The following is a 24,102-nucleotide window of genomic DNA, read 5'->3' on the forward strand; positions in this document are numbered from 1 at the left end:
TCCCCGTCAACTGCGGCCTCGTCGCCCCAGCCTCCGGCGGCCAAGCCGACGGCGCAGTCTCCGGTGGCGGCGCCTTCGCTGCCGCAGGCGCCCATGCCGTCGTCCCAGCCGTCGTTCACTTCGCCGCCGCCCATGCCATCGTCCCAGCCGTCGTTCACTTCGCCATCGCCCATGCCATCGCAGCTACCGCCAACCTCACATGGGGCGGCTGGTGCGGCAGTAGGGTCCTGTATCGTTGCCTTTGCTGTGGCCATCAGCTTGCTGGCCTTAATCTCTTAGTATCGGAGATGTTACTAATAATAGTGTTTAAACTAAATTAGAGTGATCATTATAGTATGATCAAATTACGGAGATTTTTGTAATAAATTACTAGTAGATTGGTGGATTAGAATGATCAAACGAAGTGCATACAAGCAGACTATCAGTGAGGTATTAACAGATCGATTGGTTATATATAATTATATCACGTTGAAGAATCTAGTTAAGGTTTTGTTGATGCAAATATGTTACTATTTCCAATTTAATTTTCCATTGTATATGCAACTATGTTCTTTATATCTTTTAGTTCTTTTTATCATCTGCCATCAAGTCATTTATTTTCCCAATCTGTTCTTTTTTTCCCCTGAAACACGCATTACACTAACGACATATCAATGCTCGTATAAGACTACTAGCTTGTTGGTGTGCTTTTGTTTTCATTATTTCTTTGCTCCATTTGCTTTATAATTGCAAAATATTTTGACCATGTTTAGAATAAATATATATTGTTTGTATATATATCTATATTTATTAACAACTATAAAAATCTAGCGAAAGATATAAGAATCTAACCAATACTATAAAGTCTTACGTTGAAACGGAGGTAGCATATATCAGCGGAGTCGTCTGTAATCCTTCCCACCCTAGTAAAAAAACAACGCTTCCCTCCTTACCCTAAGTGTCACGAAAACCGCCGCTTCTTTCAATACCTAAAGAATCCGTTTTTTTCTATGGGCAGTGATAATTGATCCTTGATGGATTTTTTAGTGTACCTTAAGATATACGTTAGCCGTCCAATACAGCTCATCCAATGGTCTAGGTGAATTTATATTATAACTATTAGATCGCGTAGTAGTGTAGTATAAGACTATTATCGGAAAAAATTTTCATGCCATTGTTGTAAATAATTAATTAACTTTGGGTATCATCAATTAAGGTAGATAGGCGCACGAACCGTGAGAAGGGGATGGCTAGGGGCCTAGAGCAGCTGCCGCGCTACTAGGCTCCGCTGCCATTGCCAGCCGCGACGGTGTTGCCGCCGTCTCCCACCGGTCCAGCCGCCCCCACCTACTCCTTCATACGCCTCCGCCACCGATGACGAGCAGCACAAACCGCCGCCATCGCCTTCAGCCCGTGCCCATCCGGCCACCGTTGCCATCCAGCGCCCTCCCGACCACCGCCATCCATTACCGGTGACCTCTTCCCTGTCGCTGCCTAGATCTAGCATCAGCCCGGCCACCACCGTGGCTGACCGTCCCCTGGCCGACATTGGTGCTACCATTTTCCATCAACAATAAAGCTCGGTGACTCCCTTCTGCATCAACAATAGACGTTGCTGCCGCTACCATTCTCGATCATCAGCAGGACTTCGATGCCCGTTCTCCATTAAGAGCAAAAGTTCTGGCTTGCTAACTCTTCATCTCGCCCTTTGTTTCGTGTGTTGTTTCTTTAGCTGCATGTTGAGAAAAAAAATCCAAATCCTTCGGCATGGATTGCATCCGCTAGTTGCTACGTGAGGGAGATTTTTTCTTTTTGCGTTTTGTCACAACCTATTAAATTGACCACACCAGTGCTGGGTCTCCCTACGGTCAAACTCAGCCCAATTAATTTAAATGACTAAAGTGACCCTCCATCTTACTTAAACAAATGACAAAAATATCCATAAAAAATCAACGGTGATAAGCTTACCTACTACGTTGATGAAGTATATATAAGTGAATCACAACCTTCTCCATCAGCTGTTAAGTTAATTAATTGCTGCAAATGATAATATTGCATGTTAACTTAAGCCTCCCTGCGTTCATATTCCAGTTCCAGCTGAAACATGTGATGCTCACTTATATAAGCCTTCTAGGTCCGTCCTTACCAAATTTTATGAATTTATAGTTAATTAAATCAAATAGACATGTACGTTTATGTACTAGCATTATAATCTAACTTACCAAATTTTATGAATGTATAGTAAATTACGTAACATTGCACTTGGGCATAAATAAACTTGGATTTATTAGATTCATATCATTATAAATTTTCCAGTTTTAAAATATACCATTTAAGGATGCCATTATAATATAAAAACTAAGATATGTCATTAGAAAAAAAAATTTGATAAATTTTCCAGTTTTAAAATATACCATTTAAGGATGCCATTATAATATAAAAACTAAGATATGTCATTAGAAAAAAAATTTAGACCAAACTGTCCTTTGCACTTATAAATGGTTATGCACTTATAAATGGTTAAATGGTGTAGTCCTTTGCACTTATAAAGAGTATATAAAGGGTATAAAGGGTGCAGTAGTGAATAGTAGAGAGACAATATTCAATATAGTCTAATTTTTTTAAAATATACACCGAAAGGATGAAGGGGTATATTTCAAATAGTTCTAAAATTATAATGATGAATAATAATGATATATATTTTTTAATACTGAAAAATTTAAAAATTTATAATGAGATGGATCTAATTAACCCAAAAAACTTTATGCTGTCATCCCTCCATCGCTTACATAGCAAAGATCAGTTCTCACTTTATTTATCTCATACCACTTACATCATTGCATAGCCTCTTGAAGCACAAGTGTACTGCAACCGGATACATGTACATGTAGAATAGCTAGCCTTCCATGTCTCCTCAGATACAGCTCTCTTCTCAGAGAGCCATTGCCATGCACTGCTCCTTATTCATCTTCCTCCTTGCGTGCACCACACCATTCTTACGTACATAGCTGTACACATGTGTGTGTGCACGAGCAGTAGTTGTTCTAGCTCCAGGACCATGGAAATTTTAACCTAGCTAGGCTACACCCGGTGAGCTAGTTTGCTTACACTGCCTGGAGGATGGCTTCATCAGCCACCGTCTCCCAGCCATGGCGCTCGTGGCAATCTCTCATGCATTGCTGCTGCCTCTCGTGCTGGTGGCGGTGGTGCTGGCATTGCCTGCGGCAGTAGTCGTCGCCACCATGGCCGTCGTCGTCCTCCTGGCGCCTGTGCCTGCAGTCTTGGATGCATTGTTGCTTCTTCCATGGGTCAGGGTGGTGCTGGCATTGCTTGTGGCAGTACTGGTCGCCATGGCGGCCGCCGTGCTTGTGATCCTCGACGCCGTCGTCCTCCTGGCGCCGCTGCCTGCATTCCTCCACGCATTGGTGTTTCTTCCATGGGTCGCGGTGGTGCTGGCATTGCTTGTGGCAGTACTGGTCGCCATGGCCGCCGTGGTTGTCTTCTTCCTCAACACCGTCGTCTTCTTCTTGTTCTTTGCGCCAGCGCCTGCAATCCTGCATGCACTGTTGCTTCTTCCACTGGTCATGGTGGTGTTGGCATTGCTTACGGCAGTACTGGTCTCCATGGCCGCCATGGTTGTCATCTTCCTCGACGTCGTCCTCTTGGCCATGGTGGTGGCGTCTGCAGTCTTGCATGCACTGTTGCTTCTTCCACTGGTCATGGTGGTGTTGACACTGCATGCGGCAGCGATCCCCGCCATAGCTGTCGTCCTCGACCTCAACGTCGTCCTGTTGGCCCTGGTGGTATCTGCACTTCTCGATGCATTGCTGCCTCTTCCACTGGTCGTGGTGGTGTCGGCACTGCGTGTAGCAGTGCTCTCCGCCATGGTGGTTGACGCTGCCGCTGCCGTACTCCTCCTCTTCCTGCTCCTGTCGCCGGCGACGGCAGTCCATGAGGCAGCGCTGCTTCTCCCACCAGTCCTGCTGGTGCTCGCACTGCTCCCTGCAGTCGCCGCCGCCGCCGCCATGATGCTGGCGCTCGTGGTGGCGCCACTCGCACTGCCTCACGCACTCCTGCTTCCGCCACGGCTCGTCGCGGTAGGCGCGACACTCGCGGCGGCACTCCTTGCCGGCGCCGTTCGTGTTTTCTCCGGCGGCGGCGGCGTCGTCGTCGTCGTCCTGCTGCTGCCGCTCGCACTGCTCCTCGCACTCCCTCCGCTGCCGCGTGTCTTGCCCGGCCTCCCACCGGCACTGCCTCTTGCACCACCGGAGCTTCTCCTGCAGGTCCCGGCGGCCACCGGCCTCCATCGCCGTCTCATCCTCCGCAGCAGCAACCGCCGCCACCGTCAGGAGGAGCAGGCCGGCGAGCAGGAGGAACCACACCACGCCACCGCCCTTCCACTTGACGCCCATGGCTGCCCACACGCCTACGACACCAGCAGGAGCCTAGGAGGAGGAGCGAGGGAGTGACCGGTGGTGGGGATGGCGATAGAGGATCGGGGCGGGGGGAGGCGCGGCATTTAAGCATGACGGAGCGCCGGAGGCGGCGGGCCGGGGACGTGGCGACGCGCGGGGTCGACGTGGTCGCCATGGCCGCATGCAGCGAGCCCACGTCGCGCTCGCGCGGGGATATCGGAGAGGGGTGGTAGGTGCGAGTTGGCAGGTAGGGGCGGGATGCTGTGCAGCTGTTACGCGGTGGGACGCGACGCCTAGCGCGGGAGTAGGTGGAGCTCGTCGTTTCTTGGCCATGCCTTGTCGTCGCCATCCATGGCGGGCGTGTGCGTACGAGGAGCTGAACTCACCTGGGGAAGGGACGACGAGCTGGATATGCAGCCAGGGCCGTCCGGTATTGGGCTTATCTTTCCTGGGCCGTCCGGTATTGGGCTTCCTTTCCTGGGCCGCCTGGTAAATGGTATGGTGGGCCTAATTTGGGCTGGGCCTCCACGTGCTCCGGTTAAACTAGGCCCGGCAGAATCGATCATGAGTTCATGACCGTTGGAATGATTTTTTCTGCGTAATGGATTAAATCGGCCTCTAATCTAAACGGATGTACATAGCCAAATAACCATTGGAATGGTTACTCACCAATCTAGATTCTGGGAATAAATCTGAACAATCACTATGTATTTATTCTCAGAGGATTAGGCGTGCCTTTTAATTTTGGCTATTGAGAGGAAGGGAAAGAAAAAGGAGAAGAAATTAGCTTATAATTAATTAAGTACTTATTATTTTAAATTCGAAAAATTAATTAATATGTTCTTTTGAAACAATTGTTTTGTATAATACACAGTTTAACTATGAGGGAAGGGTGTATATAGAAATCGAGTAGTTTTTCCTCTCTTTTCCCTCGGTCTCGAACAGAACCTGAGTTGAAATTTCTACTTCAATCAGAAAATTGCACGATGGAGTGACATGGTTGGTTGGGTTTTCAAGTAGCACATATGGGGTTTGATACTCAATGTTGAAATTTCAAGCAGAGGGTTGAACCATTGCTGAGTTGAAATGCTTAAGCTGACAAGCTCAAATTTCAAATTTAATTCTAGTTTATTGGTCTTAGGGAGATTTCCAATCAATTCATAGATGTTTTTTTTTTGCTAATTAGAACGGAAGCTAAATATTTTAGCTGCGACACATGCATGGTAATGAACAACGGAAGAAGTTTGATGAATATGTGATCAACAAACTTTCTTCTGTATTTACGCGTGAACGGAAATTAGTCGTCAAAACTCTTCCTACTAATATATTGACGTGTAAATCTTTTGCACGTTCGAAAAAAAAGGGAAATTGGTCGCAAGGGTCAAACCCAAAATGTATACCGTTGCAGCCCACCAAAGTGAGCGCCAAATATATGAGCGACTTAAAAAATATTTTTCACCCTTGGCGAGCCATCAGTTTTCACCCTTGGCGAGCTACGGGACTATATGTACTACAAGGCCTTCGTGTTTTTTGATACATCCGCAAAAAGTTACCTCGTGGTGCTGATCCACTGCCCATTGTCCCAGCTTTCGTTCGCGAGGGTTGGGGACGATGAGTGGACCTGGATTCCACCACACACTTTCTACGATGATTGCATCTACGTGGATGGCCATTTGTATGCATGCACAGAGGGGGAGGTACACGTGTTCGATCTCAGTGGCCCCGTGGTCACCATGAAGACGATCATTGGAAAGGCACCACATTATTCTTTTTGTGACAAGATGTACATTGTACGAGCTCCATGGGGTGGTCTTCTGAACGTCTGGAGGTTGTACGGCAACAATGACGATCCGGATGACCCGGATGCGCGGAATACTGGGGAAATTAAGATATTTAGTATTGATGCCACGGAGAAAAAGCGCGTGGAGATAAAAAACCTGGATGGCCACGCGTTATTTCTGGGCCTTAACCAATCACTCTGTCTCAGCACCAAGGAATACCGAAGTCTTAAGGAGAATTATACATATTTTGCTGATGACAATGATCTCTGGCTATTTGGATTTAGGGAGAACCGTCGTGACGTTGGATTGTTTGATTTGAAAACTAATAGCAGAGAGGAACTTGTGGCTCCTCAGCTTTGGTCCAACTTTCCGGCCCCCGTATGGATTACACCTAGTTTTGCAAAGATTCTTCCTGTGTAAGAAGTAGCTTTTTAAATTTTTTTTGTTTAACCAATTTATGTGTAAATTTACGAGCGGAAAACTGAAGGGTGAATGAGAAAGTTAAGTTGCTGCATTTTTGTTATTTGTACCAGTTCTTTTAACTGTTTTGATTCAGTTGCAATTCTCATGTCGAATTTTCTTCTAATGACAACTTCGTAGTAAAGTTGTAGGAAATAATCTTTCTTGCAAATATCAATAGAGTAATTGAGATTCAATGGTTGTGTAATCAATGCCTTAGCTGTTTGAACCCATCCCTTAGGTTTGATTTTAGTCTGAATGTCAACTAGTTTTGTTTTAGTTTAGTCCCACCTCGTTTACCTATTTTTTTTCATAAAGGAAGCTTTTATTGATCTCAGATAATTACATCGAGGTACGTGATAAATAAAAAATCATTGTAGCGGTAGGATCCTGTTTCTATTTGTTTTAAAAAAACACATGTTTTGCATGTTTGTTTAAAAACAAACGAACTGATGTTTGCCTTTTTTTTCAGTAGTCATTTTTAATTTATTTTTTGTTGTTTTACCTGCCGGTACGATTAGTCACTAGGCCACCTATATTTTTAAATTAGTTTATAATATCGATCATAATTTACTATTCTCAATTATAAGCTTATAAAGGCAACATACACATCTTAAATCATTTATATGTTGATCATAATTTACTATTCTCGACTTGACGTGTAATTTATTTTTGAAATTTATTTCAAAATTTATTGAAAGCTACACCAATTAAGATTAACTTGACCGGTGCAAATTTTATTATTAAACTGCTTTAGATGATCAGTTCTCTTTAGATGGTCCAACTAATTAATTATTACAATTTATGTTCCCAAATTTATACTGTTGTTTGTTATAATATTACTACATCCGTTTTAAATTGTAAGACTTTCTAGGATAGTTATATTTAAGGATATAAAAGATTAAATTAGTTATTATAAAGTACGTTGTAAAAATTTTGTTTATTTTTAAAATGTAAAAAAATTGGATACTAGAGAAGGACCTAATATTAATTATTAATTAAATAGGTAGAAGTGAGACTTCGAACTCGGCTGGCTAACCCATTCCTCGTAGAGCTAGCCGGAAGACCCCCAGACATTTCTCTTTATTTTTTAAATGTCAAATAAGAAACTTTTATATAGAAAATCTTTACCTAAAACACATTAGTTGAAACTTTGAAAACTGTGCCGTGATAATCCAACATATTAATTAAATTATAATACAACCATACTGACATTTGTTTTTGCGCCCGCGATATAATCCCTTAAATCAGCACACACGCACTCTGCGTGCCCTAGATCAGTTCCGTATAGAACATTTCAATTACATAAGTAGCTGCAGCAATCTAGTTTCTAGAAGTCCCAGAAACAACTTAATTAGTTCCAGCAAAACTACAAAGATCTCAAACACTAAAAATTCTCCGTAGTAAAAAAAGTTTTAACATTACCTACAATTATACTAATGTTAATATATTTGAACACATATATAAAACATATACGTTGCTTCACGGATAGAACCATATAAAACCAGAAAACCTTGTAACAAAAGAACATAGTAACACCAAACAAAAACTGTGGAAACGAAGGTCTGCTAATTAACTTTTTTTTTTGAGAAAGGTCTGCTAATTAACTCAGCCGAACATTCACACCATTTTCATGCAGATGCAGCTAATGAATTAGCAACCTTCACAACATCATAGAGCACTCTTGTGAACAAGTCATAAGCACAGCAATATAAATAGATACCATCACTAAGCCTCTCTCTACACACGCTCTCATCACTCCAATTAACCAAGCTTAGCTATAGCAAGCTCAGGTTAATTAAACAAAACATGGCACCGTACACCAAGGCCACCATGGCAGCCATCGCAGCCATCGTGCTGGTCGCGGCGGCGGCGGCGGAGGGCGGCGGCGAGGCGGCGGAGACGTGCGTGGAGTCGCTTCTGGAGCTGAGCCCGTGCCTGCCATTCTTCAAGGACGCGGCGGCGACGGCGGCGCCGGAGGGGTGCTGCGATGGGCTGCGGTCCCTGGTGGAGGGGCAGGCGGTGTGCCTGTGCCACATCGTGAACCACACCCTGCAGCGCGCCATCGGCGTCGACATCCCCGTCGACCGCGCCTTCACCCTCCTCCGCGACATCTGCGCCCTCTCGCCGCCGGCGGACATCATCGCCTCCTGCGCCAACAACAAAGGTACCCTAGTTTACATTGACCACTATTGTCGTTTAAAATATATAGCTTTTTGGCACATTAAAATGACATGTACAAAATTGATACAACAGGAAGATTGATAATTTTTTTAAAATAAAATGAATGGTCAAATTTATATTAAAAAAAACTAGAGGGAAAACATTTATGCAACTAGCTTTGGATTCATGCAAAAAAAATAAGATGTCAAAGTTAAGTTATGTATTGTTAACTTTGAAAAGAAAACTGAAATAGCACTTATTTATGACTGGAGTGAGAACTAATTAAAGTTTTTGGGTTTATCCTTTTGCTTCTGGTTATACTTATAAGCTAAAATTTAAATTTTCACTTTAACTTTAAAGTTGATATTGGAATTTTTCTTTACGTAGTTTATTTTTTATCATTTGATTTTAGTTCGCTAAAAAGTTAAAAACACATATGTAAAACTTTTATTCATATTTTTTATAAATATGACGTTTGATTTATTTTTTTTTTTTGGAAAAACCAAACATTTTTTTGAAAATTGTTTTGCCGCTGAGCTCCCTCTTGTTTGTAGGCCCAGAACCAGACAAATGGCAAAAACGATCAAATTCAAAGCCTCTAGTTTAACTAGGACTTAGTTTAGATTTTAAAAGTACTAACTGATGTAGTGATGTATCATGCTTGACTTGTGTAGGTGGTGTGCCGCCTCTCTACTCTTGCCCGGCTCCATCTGCCTGAGGTAAACCATCATCAACAATTATAAAATTATTTTCACAAATAGTTGACCATGTTTAATTTCCACATTGACTCATGACATAATAAACCAATTCTGTTTCTAATGAATAAATGCCTAGGATATGAGAAAAAGAATAAATGCTAGTACCGAAGGGATCACTTCAACAAATCTAAAGAGAAGTCAAGATGAAGTTCCTCTGGCATACAGGACCAGAATATCATGTTGATTAAGTACGGGATTATTGCCATATACACATTGATGTATGTTGTATACTCTGTAACATGCGCACCCACATTGTCAAAAACAGTATGTAACGTGGAGCATGTACTCTTTTTACTCGTGCTATATGTCGCCAACAGGAATTAATAAACTAATTAAAATATTGAACCAATGATCCCTCCGTTTTACATTACATGACATTTTGGTTTCTTAAAGTCAATTTGTTTTAAATTTGACTAAATCTAGATGACAATATATAAAACAACATTATTTAGTTTCATTAAATCTAGCACAATTGTTTTTTGAATGTTGCTATATTTTTCTTTAAAATTGGTCGACATAAAAATATTTTTTCCTTAAAGAAACGAAACATGTTAAAGTGAAACATGGGAGTAGTAACCATGATAATAGTTTAAAAAAACACTAAGAACATTATGTTATATTTTTGAAGGAAATGTTAATATTAAGCACATGATTAGTGCAAAAATGACCTTCACAACCTTCTGTCCTATCCTTTATAACTTTTTTCTCCCCCGTTATCTTAAGAGCATCTTCAAGAGGTGCCTAATATAAGTCCCAAAAATAAATATTGACATTAGAGGCTAAAAATATTGCTTCAACGGCTGTCCAAATTAGCTCCCAAATTTTTAGTAACCCCAAACACTAATATATTTTAAATTTTGGCCTTACAGTGGGTCGTACCTTCGCGGCCAACCTTTTCAGCTGACGCTCATTTTTTTTGTTTTGTGGCATCCACATTAGGCATTGGCGTCGCCGCCCTCCAGCCTCCTCCCCGGCACGACTCCCTCCGGCCTCCTCCCCGGTCACATTATTTAATTACTCCAGATGGTTGTACATTTTTATGATTCAAATGGATACAAACGATATCTCTTTGAATGAAAAATCATGCAACTATTTCAGTCTTCATGGTAGCAATGAAAATAATTTATTCTACAACTATTTCAGTCTTTATTATAGCAATGAAAATAATTTATTTTCTGACCATAACTTTATGAACTTTTTTTTAAAAATCATTTTGTTTTCAAATCTTTGTTTGTGCAGCTCTGTTTCACATTATCAGGACAGCCCAAAACGCTTGCTACTTCTGATAAGAACACTCGCCTACTTATAGTCCCGTTAACTTCAGGAAAATAGTTGAACATTTGCCAATTTATGTTCTAAAATTATCCTTGAATGTAATATATATTTTTGAATTCTGAATGAGTTGTCAGTATTATTATGTTTGACTCGTGCATATGCTGAAATGGTTGTTACAATGAGCCACAATGATGAATTGACATATTTAAAGTTCTTGGGACTATATTTTTAGACACCTCTTGGAGATGATGAAGATGTTTTTTGAGCCCAAAATTTATTGGCTAGCCCCTAATCCATGACTTTTGGGACTATATTTTTAGGCACCTATTGGAGATGCTCCAATACAATTAGGATTGGCCATCCAAAAAAAATACTATTAACTTGTACCACTGTTACTGTCATCAATAGAAACAAACTAACAAAAATATCAAATCGGTGGTAACCATGATATTAGTTTCCATTCATCCATCCCAACTCTGCTTATTTGTTCCAAAAACAAAAAAAAAAACTCTGCTTATTTGATGTGTTTAGGTCCCTACGAACTCTCTAAATAATTTTATTAGCAACGAATGCTCTTTGAGAAAAAAATTGCTTAACAATTTTAAATTAATTTTGACCGTCCAAAACCTGATCGTACGACTCAGATCGCTCCACTAGGCCATGCATACAAATAGGAAAAATATTGGAGCGCCCAACCGTCACTAGCACCAATAAAATGCGTTTTTCATGTCAAAAAATAAAATAAAATGCGCTTTCGAGAGCTTCTCTCGCGCCAACTCGGCGAGCTCCACGCCCATCTCCTCCGCCGCGGCCACCCCTCCCCGCCGGCGGCGACGGCGCACGCCGACCGCGCGTACATCTCCGCGCTCCGCGCGGCCTCGGCGCCGCGCCTCGCGCTCGCGGCCTTCGCGTGCCTCCGCCGCGCGGGCCTGCCCGCGCCGGGGAGCCGCGCGCTCCCGTCCCTGCTCCGCGCCGTGGCGCTCGCGCGCTGCCCGGTAGCCGCGGGGGCCGCGCACGGGCTCGCCTTCAGGGTCGGGGCCGACGGCGACGGCTTCGTCGGGACCGCGCTGGTCCGGTCCTACGAGGCGTGCGGGCGCGTGGCGGACGCGCGCAGGGTGTTCGACGGGATGCCCGACCGGGACCTCGTCGCCTGGGGCGTCATGCTTGACTGGTAACGGGCCTTTTCTGTGTTCATTTGTTCATGCGCTCGTATGGAATCCTCCCTGTTCTATGTTGTCGTGAAAATGGATAATTCATTTGCTTGCACTCTTATATGTTGGAGCGAGTCCAACTAGCATAGCATGTTATGATAAGGCCAACAGAAAGTACTCTAGGCTTGCATCAGTGGAACTTGTAAGGAACCAGTATAAGCCTAAAAGGTTGAAATTTATCCGTTAAAAAACCGCTGTTCAATCTTTCCAAAAAAAAAAACGCTGTTCATGTTCTACTTTACACTTTTCAAATACGTCCATATATAGGATCCCTCTAGCACTCTGTGTGGTGTGCTGAACGAAATATTTCTTTCTAATCCAGCCCAATTTTGAAGTACTAGCAAACCATTTTACCTATTCACATTGATTTTGTGCTTATTTTCTTTCTGTTGTTACTTTTGATGCTTCTATGCAGTATGTTAATTGGACTTTTCACTATACTTATTATAGACCTCTCTAACATCACCTGGCAGTTATTGTCAGACCAGAAACTATGAAGAAGCCCTGCTGCTTTTTAATGGCATGAAGAGATCAAGAGTTGTTCCTGATAAAATTATTCTTGTCACTGCCCTTTCAACTTGTGCCCATACAAGACAATTGAGATTTGGAAAGGCTATCCACTCATACATGGTGGTGTCAGACATTCTTATTGATTCTCAAGTCAGCTGTGCTCTCATAAACATGTATGCTAGTTGTGCAGACGTGGAGATGGCTGAGAAGTTGTACGGCAGGGTGTCAGAAAAGGACTTGGTACTATCAACAGCCATGGTGTATGGGTATGCCAAGAATGGAAAAGTCGAGATTGCTCGTTCCATATTCAATGGAATGCCAGAGAAGGACGTGGTATCTTGGAGTGCTATGATATCAGGATATGCTGAAAGCAGCAAGCCTATCGAAGCACTGAATTTGTTCCATGATATGCAAGGGAATGGTATCAAACCAGATGAAATTACCATGCTAAGTGTAATATCTGCATGTGCTAATGCTGGTGCCCTCGATAAAGCTAGATGGATCCATTCCTTCGTGGAGAATCATGGCTTGTGTAAGATGATACCCATTGGCAATGCTCTTATTGATATGTTCTCCAAATGTGGGAATTTAATTCTTGCCCTGGATGTCTTCAATGCAATGCCTCGAAAGAACATTGTCACCTGGACAAGTATGATTACTGCGTCCGCTATGCATGGTGATGGCAGATTTGCCTTAACCCTTTTTGAGAACATGATAAGCGAAGGGATTCAACCCAATGGGGTGACATTTCTTGGGTTGCTCTCTGCTTGCTGTCATGCTGGTTTAGTTGAAGAAGGCCGGTTATTGTTTAAAATCATGGTCCAGCAATACAGGATTGAGCCCAGGCATGAGCACTACGGCTGTATGGTGGATCTTTTGGGAAGGGCAAAACTTCTTCAACAAGCCGCTGAGCTCATAGAGTTGATGCACTTAAGACCAAATGTAGTCATTTGGGGATCTTTGCTAGCGGCATGCCGGATGTACGGTGATCTTGAGCTTGGCGCATTTGCTGCAAAGAAAATTTTAGAGTTAGACCCTAATCATAGTGGAGCACATGTTCTCTTATCAAATATATATGCAGAATGTGGCAGCTGGAATAACGTTAAAGAGGTGAGGGGAGTAATGGAAGTTCAGGGGACGCGGAAGGAGACTGGCTGCAGTTGGATGGAGCCAAATGGCGCTGTTCATCAGTTTGCAGTTGGAGGTGAAAATCATTCAGGAAATGATAGGATCCTTTTGAAACTTGATGATATAACTGCAGGATAATGGTGGTCTGCTATGCTTCGAAGGTTAAAAAATGCTTCGGTTGATCTGTGCAAGGAAAATATATAAGGGAAGCTGTCTGGCGTCTGTTCATTGGGAAAGCTTGCACTTTCCATTGGCCTGGTCAGCTCAGACAGTTCTGCATCAACATTGCAACGAATAGAAGGGCGTTTTGAGGACTGAGATTCTTTCGTTAACTTTCTGGTGTTTATACAAAATACAGGCTAATTGTAGATTTTGTAGTGTCAAAATGTCCAATTGAAGCCCAGTAGCCTACCGATGCTGAAAAATGAAAATGACCAACAAAGCTGAAGAGGGAAAAAAAAAAAGAGAACTATTACTCCCGCATTTCATATCATAAGTCACTTTGGTTTTACTCTAAATCAAACATCTTTTTAAGTTTAATTAAAATTATAGAAAAATACAACAATATTTTTAACCCAAAATAAATATAATATAGAAATATATCTAATGATGAATTTAATGAAACTAACTCGATGCTGAAGATGTTAGTACAATCTTATATAAGTTTTGGTCAACTTGAAGAGTTTTGATTTAAAACAAGTTCAAAAAGGACTTAATATGAAACAGAAGAAGAAATCTAAAATGTGACATACTACGAAAGATAGGAAGTAGTCACTACTATAGCACATATGCACCATCAACGAGAAAAGAATCGATCATTCCTTGTGTAGAAAATTTAATGTTGCTAAATTTTCTATAAACTTAATCAAACTTAAAAATTTGACGTCGATAAGGTTAAAATAGCTTATAATATAAAATAGAGGGAGCAGTAATCATAATATTAGCTCTCCTTGTGCACCACCAACCCAGCTTATTTGAAGAGTCTAGGCCCTACAAATTTTCTGATTCATATAAGAAAAGAAGCAAATGAACGGGATGCTGCTGAAGAGCCATGTGTTTACTTGAAATAATAAAAAAAATGCTGCTGAAGAGCCGTGTGTTTACTTGAAATGATAAAAAAAGATCTGTTCAACAACTTTGAATTAATATTGACCGTTGAAAACTTGATCGGACGGCTCAGATCGCTCCATATGACCATACAACCCACTCAACCGTTGGCGGCTACGCAGCGAAGGCTAAGCACCAATGCAGTACGTACCATGGCCAACTTTCCGGATCGTCTGGTGTTACGACGCCCGCTCCAAGGAGTATATACCTTATGCATCCCCTTTCACCTTACTAGCAGTGCAAGGAGTCTTTAGACATAGATGACATGTTCGTTTACCAGACAAGTCATTTAAATCCATAGTCCAGTGTTTTCTTCCCAATTGAATCCACAGCCTTAGCAGAACCAGCCATGACTAGGATACCGTATTTCAACAATCACACTATGTCAGATAAGGGTTATAGTAACACAGCTACGTGCTACGGAAGGCTCAAAAAGATGTTACTGTCGTACTTAGTAACACAACTTTTAAGTGATCATTTAGCTGCACACTACAGTAGCACGTAACTAGTGTTTTAGGATATGAGATGTGTTAACAATCATTTCTTACCTTACCGCCTACCACAAGCAAAATAACATGTACCTTTGAGCCAGCAACACATATTTAGACACCAGTAACACAATCGTTTAAACCAGGTAACAGATATATGGGCACTAGTAACACAAAATCCACGTATCTACTAGTAACAAGTTTCATACCCACAATAGCACAACAATATGATTAGAAATACTGCTATAGAAAACATAGTTTTCATTTTTCAGAATGTACAAACATATTCCTATAAAAAATTTATAAGCACCACATCTCTAGAATAACTTAGAATCAACATGACACACAACCTGTATTGCACTATGAACCTGAAAATATAATTTACATCAATCTACAAGAAGTTTCTACACGACAGTTTCTAAATGCTTCCAAGACTAGATTGTTTGCCGCTTGTTCCATTCCTGAGATAAGCACCTGACCAGTCATGTTTCCCAAGTTAAATTGATCATGTACTTGTATGTGTATACTTTTGGTTCGATTGCTTCACACAAAACCTTGAATGTTTAGAGGTACCTGCAGCTGACCAATATGAAGATATTTCATTATTAGACCATAGAAGTTGAGTACTTGACAGTTTGCCGAAACAATGGATCAAATAAGACGTTAGCTACGGAATGAGTTAAATCCAAAATAAAAGTATTTAAGACATGCTATCTGTGGTTTGGAAAGGTGCCCTTGTAATCTTGCAAAATCTGAATTTACAGTAAGCTTCATTCTTTTGTTTTTGTTTTGGAGGCGTACGTCGATGCAACATGCAAGCACTGCGTCAGGGAGGCGGAGGCGCCCACGGCGAGCTTGACGGCCACCATGGACGGTGAGGAGGGGACAGCGGCGACGGTGGCGATGCGGATGGGCCGATTCCGAGCGCAGCTGGGAGTTCTCCGGCAACAAGTCTGATTCCGAGTCAGATTTGTCCTTTTTTTTTTTTTGTCCGTGTCGGTTTCCGGCGCTGCACTTCAGTTCTATAAAGGTATACCTTGTGCCTGCTCTGCTCCATCAAAGTTTGCAGCTTTGCAAAAGTTCTCCATCCAATATATGGCGTCCTGCGGTATAAGTTTAGGGGATCTAGCAAAGTGCCTAAAGAAATTGTGGCACCTACTCTTCACTGTTTTATCCAAGATCCAAGCGCTTGCTCCCAGTTTACTCAAGGGCTTTCGCAAGGGTGATCAGCCATCAATGGCAGAGACCGTGGCAGCAAATCCTTTACCAGAGCTGCCTCAGGACATGTTAGTGGAGATATTTTCCCTCCTGGAGATCCCTGACCTCGTGCGCGCAGGATCAGTCTGCAACTCCTGGCGCTCCGCCTACAACGAGATGCGCAGCCTTGGGATCTACAAGCTGTCCCAGACGCCGTGCCTTCTCTACACCTCCGAATCCGCCGGGGACAGCGCCGTGTGCCTCTACAGCCTCGTCGAGAAGAGGCAGTACATGTTCACTCTCCCAGACCCCCCTGTTCGCAGCAGGTTCCTGATCGGGTCCTCCCTTGGCTGGCTGATCACAGTCGATGCCTCGTCTGAGATGCACCTAGTCAATCCGATCACAGGGCAGCAAATCGCCCTGCCTTCTGTCGCCACGATCGAGCATATCGAGCCCATCTTCAATGAGTCCGGTGCCATCCACAAGTATGAGCTCTCATGGTATAGCGGATCAAAGGTTTATCGTACCGAGCCATCAGTTTTCACCCTTGGCGAGCTACGGGACTATATGTACTACAAGGCCTTCGTGTTTTTTGATACATCCGTAAAAAGTTACCTCGTGGTGCTGATCCACTGCCCATTGTCCCAGCTTTCGTTCGCGAGGGTTGGGGACGATGAGTGGACCTGGATTCCACCACACACTTTCTACGATGATTGCATCTACGTGGATGGCCATTTGTATGCATGCACAGAGGGGGAGGTACACGTGTTCGATCTCAGTGGCCCCGTGGTCACCATGAAGACGATCATTGGAAAGGCACCACGTTATTCTTTTTGTGACAAGATGTACATTGTACAAGCCCCATGGGGTGGTCTTCTGAACGTCTGGAGGTTGTACGGCAACAATGACGATCCGGATGACCCGGATGCGCGGAATACTGGGGAAATTAAGATATTTAGTATTGATGCCACGGAGAAAAAGCGCGTGGAGATAAAAAACCTGGATGGCCACGCGTTATTTCTGGGCCTTAACCAATCACTCTGTCTCAGCACCAAGGAATACCGAAGTCTTAAGGAGAATTATACATATTTTGCTGATGACAATGATCTCTGGCTATTTGGATTTAGGGAGAACCGTCGTGATATTGGATTGTTTGATTTGAAAACTAATAGCAGAGAGGAACTTGTGGCTCCTCAGCTTTGGTCCAACTTTCCGGCCCCCGTATGGATTACACCTAGTTTTGCAAAGATTCTTCCTGTGTAAGAAGTAGCTTTTTAAATTTTCTTTGTTTAACCAATTTATGTGTAAATTTACGAGCGGAAAACTGAAGGGTGAATGAGAAAGTTAAGTTGCTGCATTTTTGTTATTTGTACCAGTTCTTTTAACTGTTTTGATTCAGTCGCAATTCTCATGTCGAATTTTCTTCTAATGACAACTTCGTAGTAAAGTTGTAGGAAATAATCTTTCTTGCAAATATCAATAGAGTAATTGAGATTCAATGGTTGTGTAATCAATGCCTTAGCTGTTTGAACCCATCCCTTAGGTTTGATTTTAGTCTGAATGTCAACTAGTTTTGTTTTAGTTTAGTCCCACCTCGTTTACCTTTTTTTTTCATAAAGGAAGCTTTTATTGGCCTGGTCAGCTCAGATAGTTCTGCATCAACATTGCAACGAATAGAATAGAAGGGCGTTTTGAGGACTGAGATTCTTTCGTTAACTTTCTGGTGTTTATACAAAATACAGGCTAATTGTAGATTTTGTAGTGTCAAAATGTCCAATTGAAGCCCAGTAGCCTACCGATGCTGAAAAATGAAAATGACCAACAAAGCTGAAGAGGGAAAAAAAAAGAGAAGTATTACTCCCACATTTCATAGCATAAGTCACTTTGGTTTTACTCTAAATCAAACATCTTTGTAAGTTTAATTAAAATTATAGAAAAACACAACAATATTTTTAACCCAAAAATAAATATAATATAGAAATATATCCAATGATGAATTTAATGAAACTAACTCGATGCTGAAGATGTTAGTACAATCTTATATAAGTTTTGGTCAACTTGAAGAGTTTTGATTTAAAACAAGTTTAAAAAGGACTTAATATGAAACAGAAGAAGAAATCTAAAATGTGACATACTATAAAAGATGGAAGTAGTCACTACTATAGCACATATGCACCATCAACGAGAAAAGAATCGATCATTCCTTGCTTAGAAAATTTAATGTTGCTAAATTTTCTATAAACTTAATCAAACTTAAAAATTTGACGTTGATAAGGTTAAAATAGCTTATAATATAAAATAAAGGGAGCAGTAATCATAATATTAGCTTGGGAGTGATTTTAATTGTTTTTGGATCTTAATCATCTCATCATCACATGCAATAATAGACCTAGTTTCACAAAAATAATTAATTTGGTATTTATGTGCATCCAAAAATTCTACAAAAATTCTGAAAAATACCTTGATATGTCAGAAACCAACCCACAAATTTTCATAATTTTTAATTAAGGTTTGATAACTCTTTGATTTATTTTAATCTCTCCAAAAACCTGAAAAAACTGTTAGTAGATTCAAACTTGCTCTCTTCGAAAAATTTATTTAAAAACCTCTTTTAAAAGTTTTGTTTCAGCCAAAGTCTTCTACAAACTTTCTTCTAACACCAAGAGGAGTGGCACACGCTGGATCGCTATCTAACCATTTCTTCTCATCCTCCAAAAATCCTTTGCAGCCAACTCTACTTGACTTAGCCTCCAAGCCAGATTTCAAATTTCTTTCAATGACAAGTGGGCTCCACACCCCTAGGACCCACATGGCAGCCTCCCACTCTCTCCTCACAGCCTCCACCGCCCCCCATGGCCAATGAAAGCCCAAGAAATCCCATCACAGCACCAGCCACCTTCTCTCCCTCTCTCAGTCTTTGTAAGCATTTCGTCGAACACCTGGCGGGCGTCTTCCTTGGAGTGGAGAAAACAGCACCCCTAGCTTCCCACCATGCCATGTCGGGCCTTCTCCACGAAGCTAAGATGTTAGCCGACGCTGCTGATGGGTCTAGACACCGTGTCTCCATATCCATCGTCCACCTCGCGCCATTCTCCCCAATCACCACTCGGGTACGACTCCATTGAAGGTAGACGAGGCCGTTCCGACCAAATCACCGCGCCTAGACCAAATCTCCTCCTCCACTACTCTTCCACGGCACGCTGCACACGTCCTGACGCGCCCAGCCGCCCTGTTCCATCGTCGCACGGCTCGAGAACGCAGGGACAGAGCTTAGGCCATGGACCGAGCTCACGGGCACCGCGTCCAAACTCCACCTTTAAACCAGCCCTCGCGCCAGCAGGCTCTCCTACCTCGCCTCTTCACGTTCCAAGCGAACTCCGGGAGGGAAACCCCTTGGGATGGCTGGAACGCGAGCGCCCATGTCGGCGCCGGCGAGCCCACGTCGCCATTAATCTCTCCTAGGTGAGTCTCACGAGAAACCGTCCGCGTCATCCTTCTTAGCATCCCTCAGTGAACCCATTTTACCCTTGTGCTCAGACGAAACATCACGCCGAGCTCATCCGTGCCTCTTTTGCCCAAGAAGCAATCTATCGAACACGTGGTGGGCGTCACCGACCTCGCCGCCGGCCAACGTCTTCACCGCTCCCGTGGACATCGTTTCGTCCGTTTCTTCGCTTGGTGAGCACCCTAGTACCTTGAGACATCTCTGGCACTAACTATTTTGCACTAACCGAGCCCTTGCATGCACTAACCAAGCCACTACAAGCACATGCATGGCCATACCTAGACATGTCGTCGCTGTTGCTCGTGTTCCATGGGCTATGGACCACCATTTCCCTCACCACCACCACTCACGGATGCACAAGGACCCCCTCTACATTTTCTCTTTTGCGCTCGAATTGATTCGGGCCACCGATCGTCGCCGGCGAGCTGAAAATCCAACTCACCCATGGCTGCCCCTTGTTTGAGCCGACCAGGGACCTCCTTCGGAGAATTCGACTAAAGCTAGGGTCCTATCCGAAAACTGCCTAGACACATATTACTGTAGCAAGGGAGTGCGGGTTGATTTCCTATCTTACGAGGGCCTTTCTGCAAAACGCCCCTCGCTTCAGAAAACGCCATTCACTGACATGTGGGCCCGGCTGAAATTAAATTTTGAAAACTGATTTCTATTTTTTTTAGCTGAGAATGAGCAGAACTTCAAAATTCTGTAGAAAATTCATTTTAAGTCCGAAAATTGTGAAACCAGTTTTGTTAGATCCGTGGAACTGTCAGCTATTTTAGAAAAATATAAAACTTGGTACTTTTTGTACAAACTTTTCCTTTATTTTTGTTTTTCCCTAAATGTCTCCTAGAGCTTGTTAAATCCGTAACAAATTGAAGATAGCTCTAAAAATTGTCAAACCACTTCTGTTAATTTTCTAAAATCATGCTCTGTAACTTTGTAAAAGTAATTTTCTTCACTTCTGTACAAAAATGTTGCTTAATAAAACTTAGCCCTTTTTAAACCTTTTTAATTATTAAATGCATATCTCTGTAAAACAAAGTGATAAAATAAAAATTTCTTCACTAGAGGCCACCTGAGACCAGCACACACTCATGGCATAAGTCTCATGCATTTTCATGCATTTTTGGTTTTTATGCATTTTTGTATTTATCGTATACGCGTATTTTGAATAGAGGAAGAATACGTCGAAGAAGAAGAGGGTGAGTTTGTTGAAGACCAGGTTCAGGTGTTTGCGGACGAAGGCAAGTCAGCCCCTCCTTTGACCACTTTGATCCTATGTTTTAATGGGCTAAATGATTCTATTGCAAACATGCATACGTTAGCTAGTATTAATTTAAGAAAAAGAAATTTTATAAATATGGGAATGGTAGATATGACCAAATTGCTGCATAACCTACCTTGAAATATTGAATCCTTGCTGGTTGTAACCATAGGGTGCTCTTGGATACAATTATTGTGTTATTTGGGATTATGCTATGCTTATATTGCCGCTATATGCTTATATATTCGGTTACCGCCTTACAAATTACTCATTTTTGATAAATGTATATGTGAAAAAGGTTATTTTGATGCTGCTGGACAGAATTTTAAATGTGTGAGTATTGTGAATAGAAAATGGAGGAAACTTGTTTTTTTTGACTTGGGCGGCGAGTGGTGTACATATGGTAGTAGATGTGCACCGATAGGGGGAGCGTTCGCCGGGTCGATTAAGGACCTCACTCTATGTCACCAACTAATGAAAACAGTACAAACCACATGTGCTAAGTATGGGCTGGCCATAACCTATTAAGTTGTTTAGAGTTTAGCCTTGCATCTTGGTAGGCGGAAGAGTATGAGTTACCGGGTTTTGGTAACTTATCGGAACTTCCTATGGTTTGTGATGAAGTTTATTAATGACTTGTGGTATGTGATGATTTGAGCGGGCAGTCTGTCCAATACAACGGTGCCGTGCCTCGTGAGGGATTCCGGGTAGGGTTCCTTACGGCGCTAGGTTAAAGCGTGGGCCCGCTACCTAGTGGCGCTACTTTGCTAGTAGTGTGGGTAAAACACACATCGGGCTGGTGCAAGGCTAGACAATAAACAATGTAACGGTTTTGTTATGACCTCTAGATCACACTCAATGTGTAGAGTGTGGTGATACCGACGGGTATCGGACAAACTAGAGCGATCCATATCATGTGGGCTTAAAAGTTGTACAAACTCTGCAGAGTCTAAAACTAATCGATTAGCCGTGCTCACGGTCATGAGCGGCATGGTGAAGTGTCATGAGTATAGTTTGTGATTTTGATAAACTCTTTGTGAACTTGAAAAATGGTTGGAATGTTTTGTTGGTTAACTTGGGTAAAGTTCGGTGAATGGTGATGATATGATGGTAAGTGGTGATGATCTACCTTGAGGGGTAGACGCGTGTTATTTATTTATTTACATTACAAGTTTTACTCACTCTATACTATTGTAAAAAAAATTCCGTTGAGAAAATGTTGTGAACTAAAACTAGCATTTATACAAATTAACCTATACACAGCTTATCCTTGAGTATGGCCAACATGTAGCATGCTAGGGTTGTCACCGACTTGCCAGTACATTAATTTGATTAATGTACTGATTTCTTGCTTTCTTTTACTTGTTTTTGGTTCAGACCCTGCTGCAGGTATTGACTGTTTGGATGAGGAGTTTGATGCAGCTTGTGATTTCCAGGATGGTTCTAACTAGGGATTTACCCTAGCCGGTTTGCCTATGGGCTTTTGGGTAGCACGCTTACTGTATGAACCAATATGTATGGCTTGTCGCCAAGTACTACTTAGAACTTATTAAGACTATTATGCTTTATGCTTAGAACCACTTATGATTCGGATATCGTGCTTGAGATGAGTTATGTGAGACTATGTTGCATTCCTGGGCAACTAGTCCCACATGAGGATGGGTTTGAAATGGTTGAGATAACCGGGGAATATGCCTTTGTTGAGATCGAGTCTCTGGGGTACGCTTTTGGTTGCTACCATCGAGTGGTTGACGGGCGTATGACGTAGATGACTGGCGTGGCTATTCCAATGGTTATGTCTTCTATTTCATATCCGATGGCTTAGAGCCTTTGTAGTGCCCTCTTCAAGACATGTCGGGGTCTGCGATGAGGTTGGATGGTTACCGTAATTATTTGGATTTAATTTGAGGCCCCATCCATCCAGATATTTCGCGCTGACATGTCTCGGAGCATTGCACCACCTAGGCTTTGGGACGTCCTCACATATTTTAATAAAAATATGTTTCTAATATTTATAACCCCTCCATTTCGTCGTATATATCATACTCGCTCCGCATACTCCCTCCGTTATGTTTGATTTTTTTTCTTGTAATGTTTAACTATTTATCTTATTCAAAAAATTATGATAGTATTATTTATTTTGCTTGTGACTTAATTTATTATCAAAATAATTTTAACCACGACTTGTTATGTTTTATATTGTATTAAATTTTTCAATAAGACGAATGGTCAAATGTTGAAAAAAAAGTCAAACATGAAACGGGGGTGGTATCATTTTACTCTACATCACTTTAGATTTGTTGTAAATCAAACATCTTTAAGTTTAACCTATCTAAGTTCTTGAAAAAATATATAGTATTTCTTATACTTCAACTGTGCTCATAAATATTTTCAATACAATTTTTTATTCACTCAATACAAAGTTACTTATATTTTTTTAAATAGCAGGTTGGATACAGTCACCTCGTCTTTTGATGATTGAATCCGGCAAATGAATTTTCGCATTTGGACAGCTTGCCCTGATCCCTCGTGATGACACTAACCACATCTCCAAGCCATCCTCGGTCTGGTTAACATTCACGAATTTTCTTCCATCCTATCTCTATTACCGCTTTCTCCCACGCCCAGGCATAAGGTATACCCTACTGTTTTTCCTATCTCATTCTGGTTTAAAAGGTCTAGAGTCTAGTCAATACCACTGTAAGTCTCGTCCATAAGCATGAATATTCAAATAGTTTATATTTAATCAAACTATAGGATATGTATGTTTCGTCATCACTACATAGCATCACCTAACACATGAGACTACGTACCATGGCCTAGTTTTCTGGATCGTCTAGTGTTACAACGCCCACTTCAAGG

The 24,102-nt window shown here is 42.0% G+C and overlaps 4 protein-coding genes and 1 pseudogene across 5 annotated transcripts; 4 read left to right on the forward strand and 1 right to left on the reverse strand.

The window, feature by feature from the left end:
- Positions 1-3,083: 3,083 nt before the first annotated feature.
- LOC102710822 (antimicrobial peptides-like) lies at positions 3,084-4,391 on the reverse strand. The gene is made up of 2 exons (XM_006662937.2): positions 3,322-4,391; positions 3,084-3,246 (listed from the first exon to the last, which is right to left on the reverse strand). The coding sequence occupies exons 1-2, from the start codon at positions 4,389-4,391 to the stop codon at positions 3,084-3,086; spliced, it is 1,233 nt and encodes a 410-aa protein (XP_006663000.2).
- A 1,454-nt stretch (positions 4,392-5,845) lies between these two features.
- On the forward strand, positions 5,846-6,608 carry LOC102703914 (the record flags this gene model as incomplete). The annotated part of the gene is made up of 1 exon (XM_006663487.3): positions 5,846-6,608. A coding segment is annotated over one exon (750 nt), but the record flags the coding sequence as incomplete, so codon positions are not given.
- A 1,756-nt stretch (positions 6,609-8,364) lies between these two features.
- Positions 8,365-10,956, forward strand: LOC102711104 (non-specific lipid-transfer protein C6-like). Of its 2 annotated transcripts, none has more exons than XM_015842323.2 (3): positions 8,365-8,801; positions 9,472-9,516; positions 10,495-10,956. In XM_015842323.2, exons 1-2 carry the CDS (start codon positions 8,444-8,446, stop codon positions 9,513-9,515), a joined length of 402 nt encoding a protein of 133 aa, XP_015697809.1. In that variant the 5' UTR covers positions 8,365-8,443; the 3' UTR covers position 9,516; positions 10,495-10,956. The 2 variants fall into 2 exon arrangements, with proteins under 2 accessions (XP_015697809.1, XP_006663001.1); XM_006662938.3 differs by lacking the exon at positions 10,495-10,956 and adding an exon at positions 9,632-9,905.
- Positions 10,957-11,576: 620 nt separating this feature from the next.
- Positions 11,577-14,156, forward strand: LOC102711383 (annotated as a pseudogene).
- Positions 14,157-16,369: 2,213 nt separating this feature from the next.
- On the forward strand, positions 16,370-17,821 carry LOC107305311 (probable F-box protein At4g22165). Its single transcript, XM_040528794.1, has one exon. The coding sequence runs from the start codon at positions 16,370-16,372 to the stop codon at positions 17,732-17,734; it is 1,365 nt and encodes a 454-aa protein (XP_040384728.1). The 3' UTR covers positions 17,735-17,821.
- Positions 17,822-24,102: the final 6,281 nt, after the last annotated feature.

This window comes from Oryza brachyantha, chromosome 11 (genome assembly GCF_000231095.2).
Source record: "Oryza brachyantha chromosome 11, ObraRS2, whole genome shotgun sequence".
Taxonomy (NCBI): Eukaryota; Viridiplantae; Streptophyta; class Magnoliopsida; order Poales; family Poaceae; genus Oryza; species Oryza brachyantha.

Excerpts from the sequence above, each read along its gene's own strand:
- LOC107305311 (XM_040528794.1), top strand. The coding sequence starts at position 16,370 with ATGGCGTCCTGCGGTATAAGTTTAGGGGATCTAGCAAAGTGCCTAAAG.
- LOC102711104 (XM_015842323.2), top strand. The coding sequence starts at position 8,444 with ATGGCACCGTACACCAAGGCCACCATGGCAGCCATCGCAGCCATCGTG. Across the intron at positions 8,802-9,471 it reads CTCCTGCGCCAACAACAAAG|GTGGTGTGCCGCCTCTCTAC; the intron begins GTACCCTAGTTT and ends TGACTTGTGTAG.
- LOC102710822 (XM_006662937.2), bottom strand. The coding sequence starts at position 4,391 with ATGGGCGTCAAGTGGAAGGGCGGTGGCGTGGTGTGGTTCCTCCTGCTC. Across the intron at positions 3,247-3,321 it reads GGCGGCCGCCATGGCGACCA|GCGCCAGGAGGACGACGACG; the intron begins GTACTGCCACAA and ends CTGCAGGCACAG.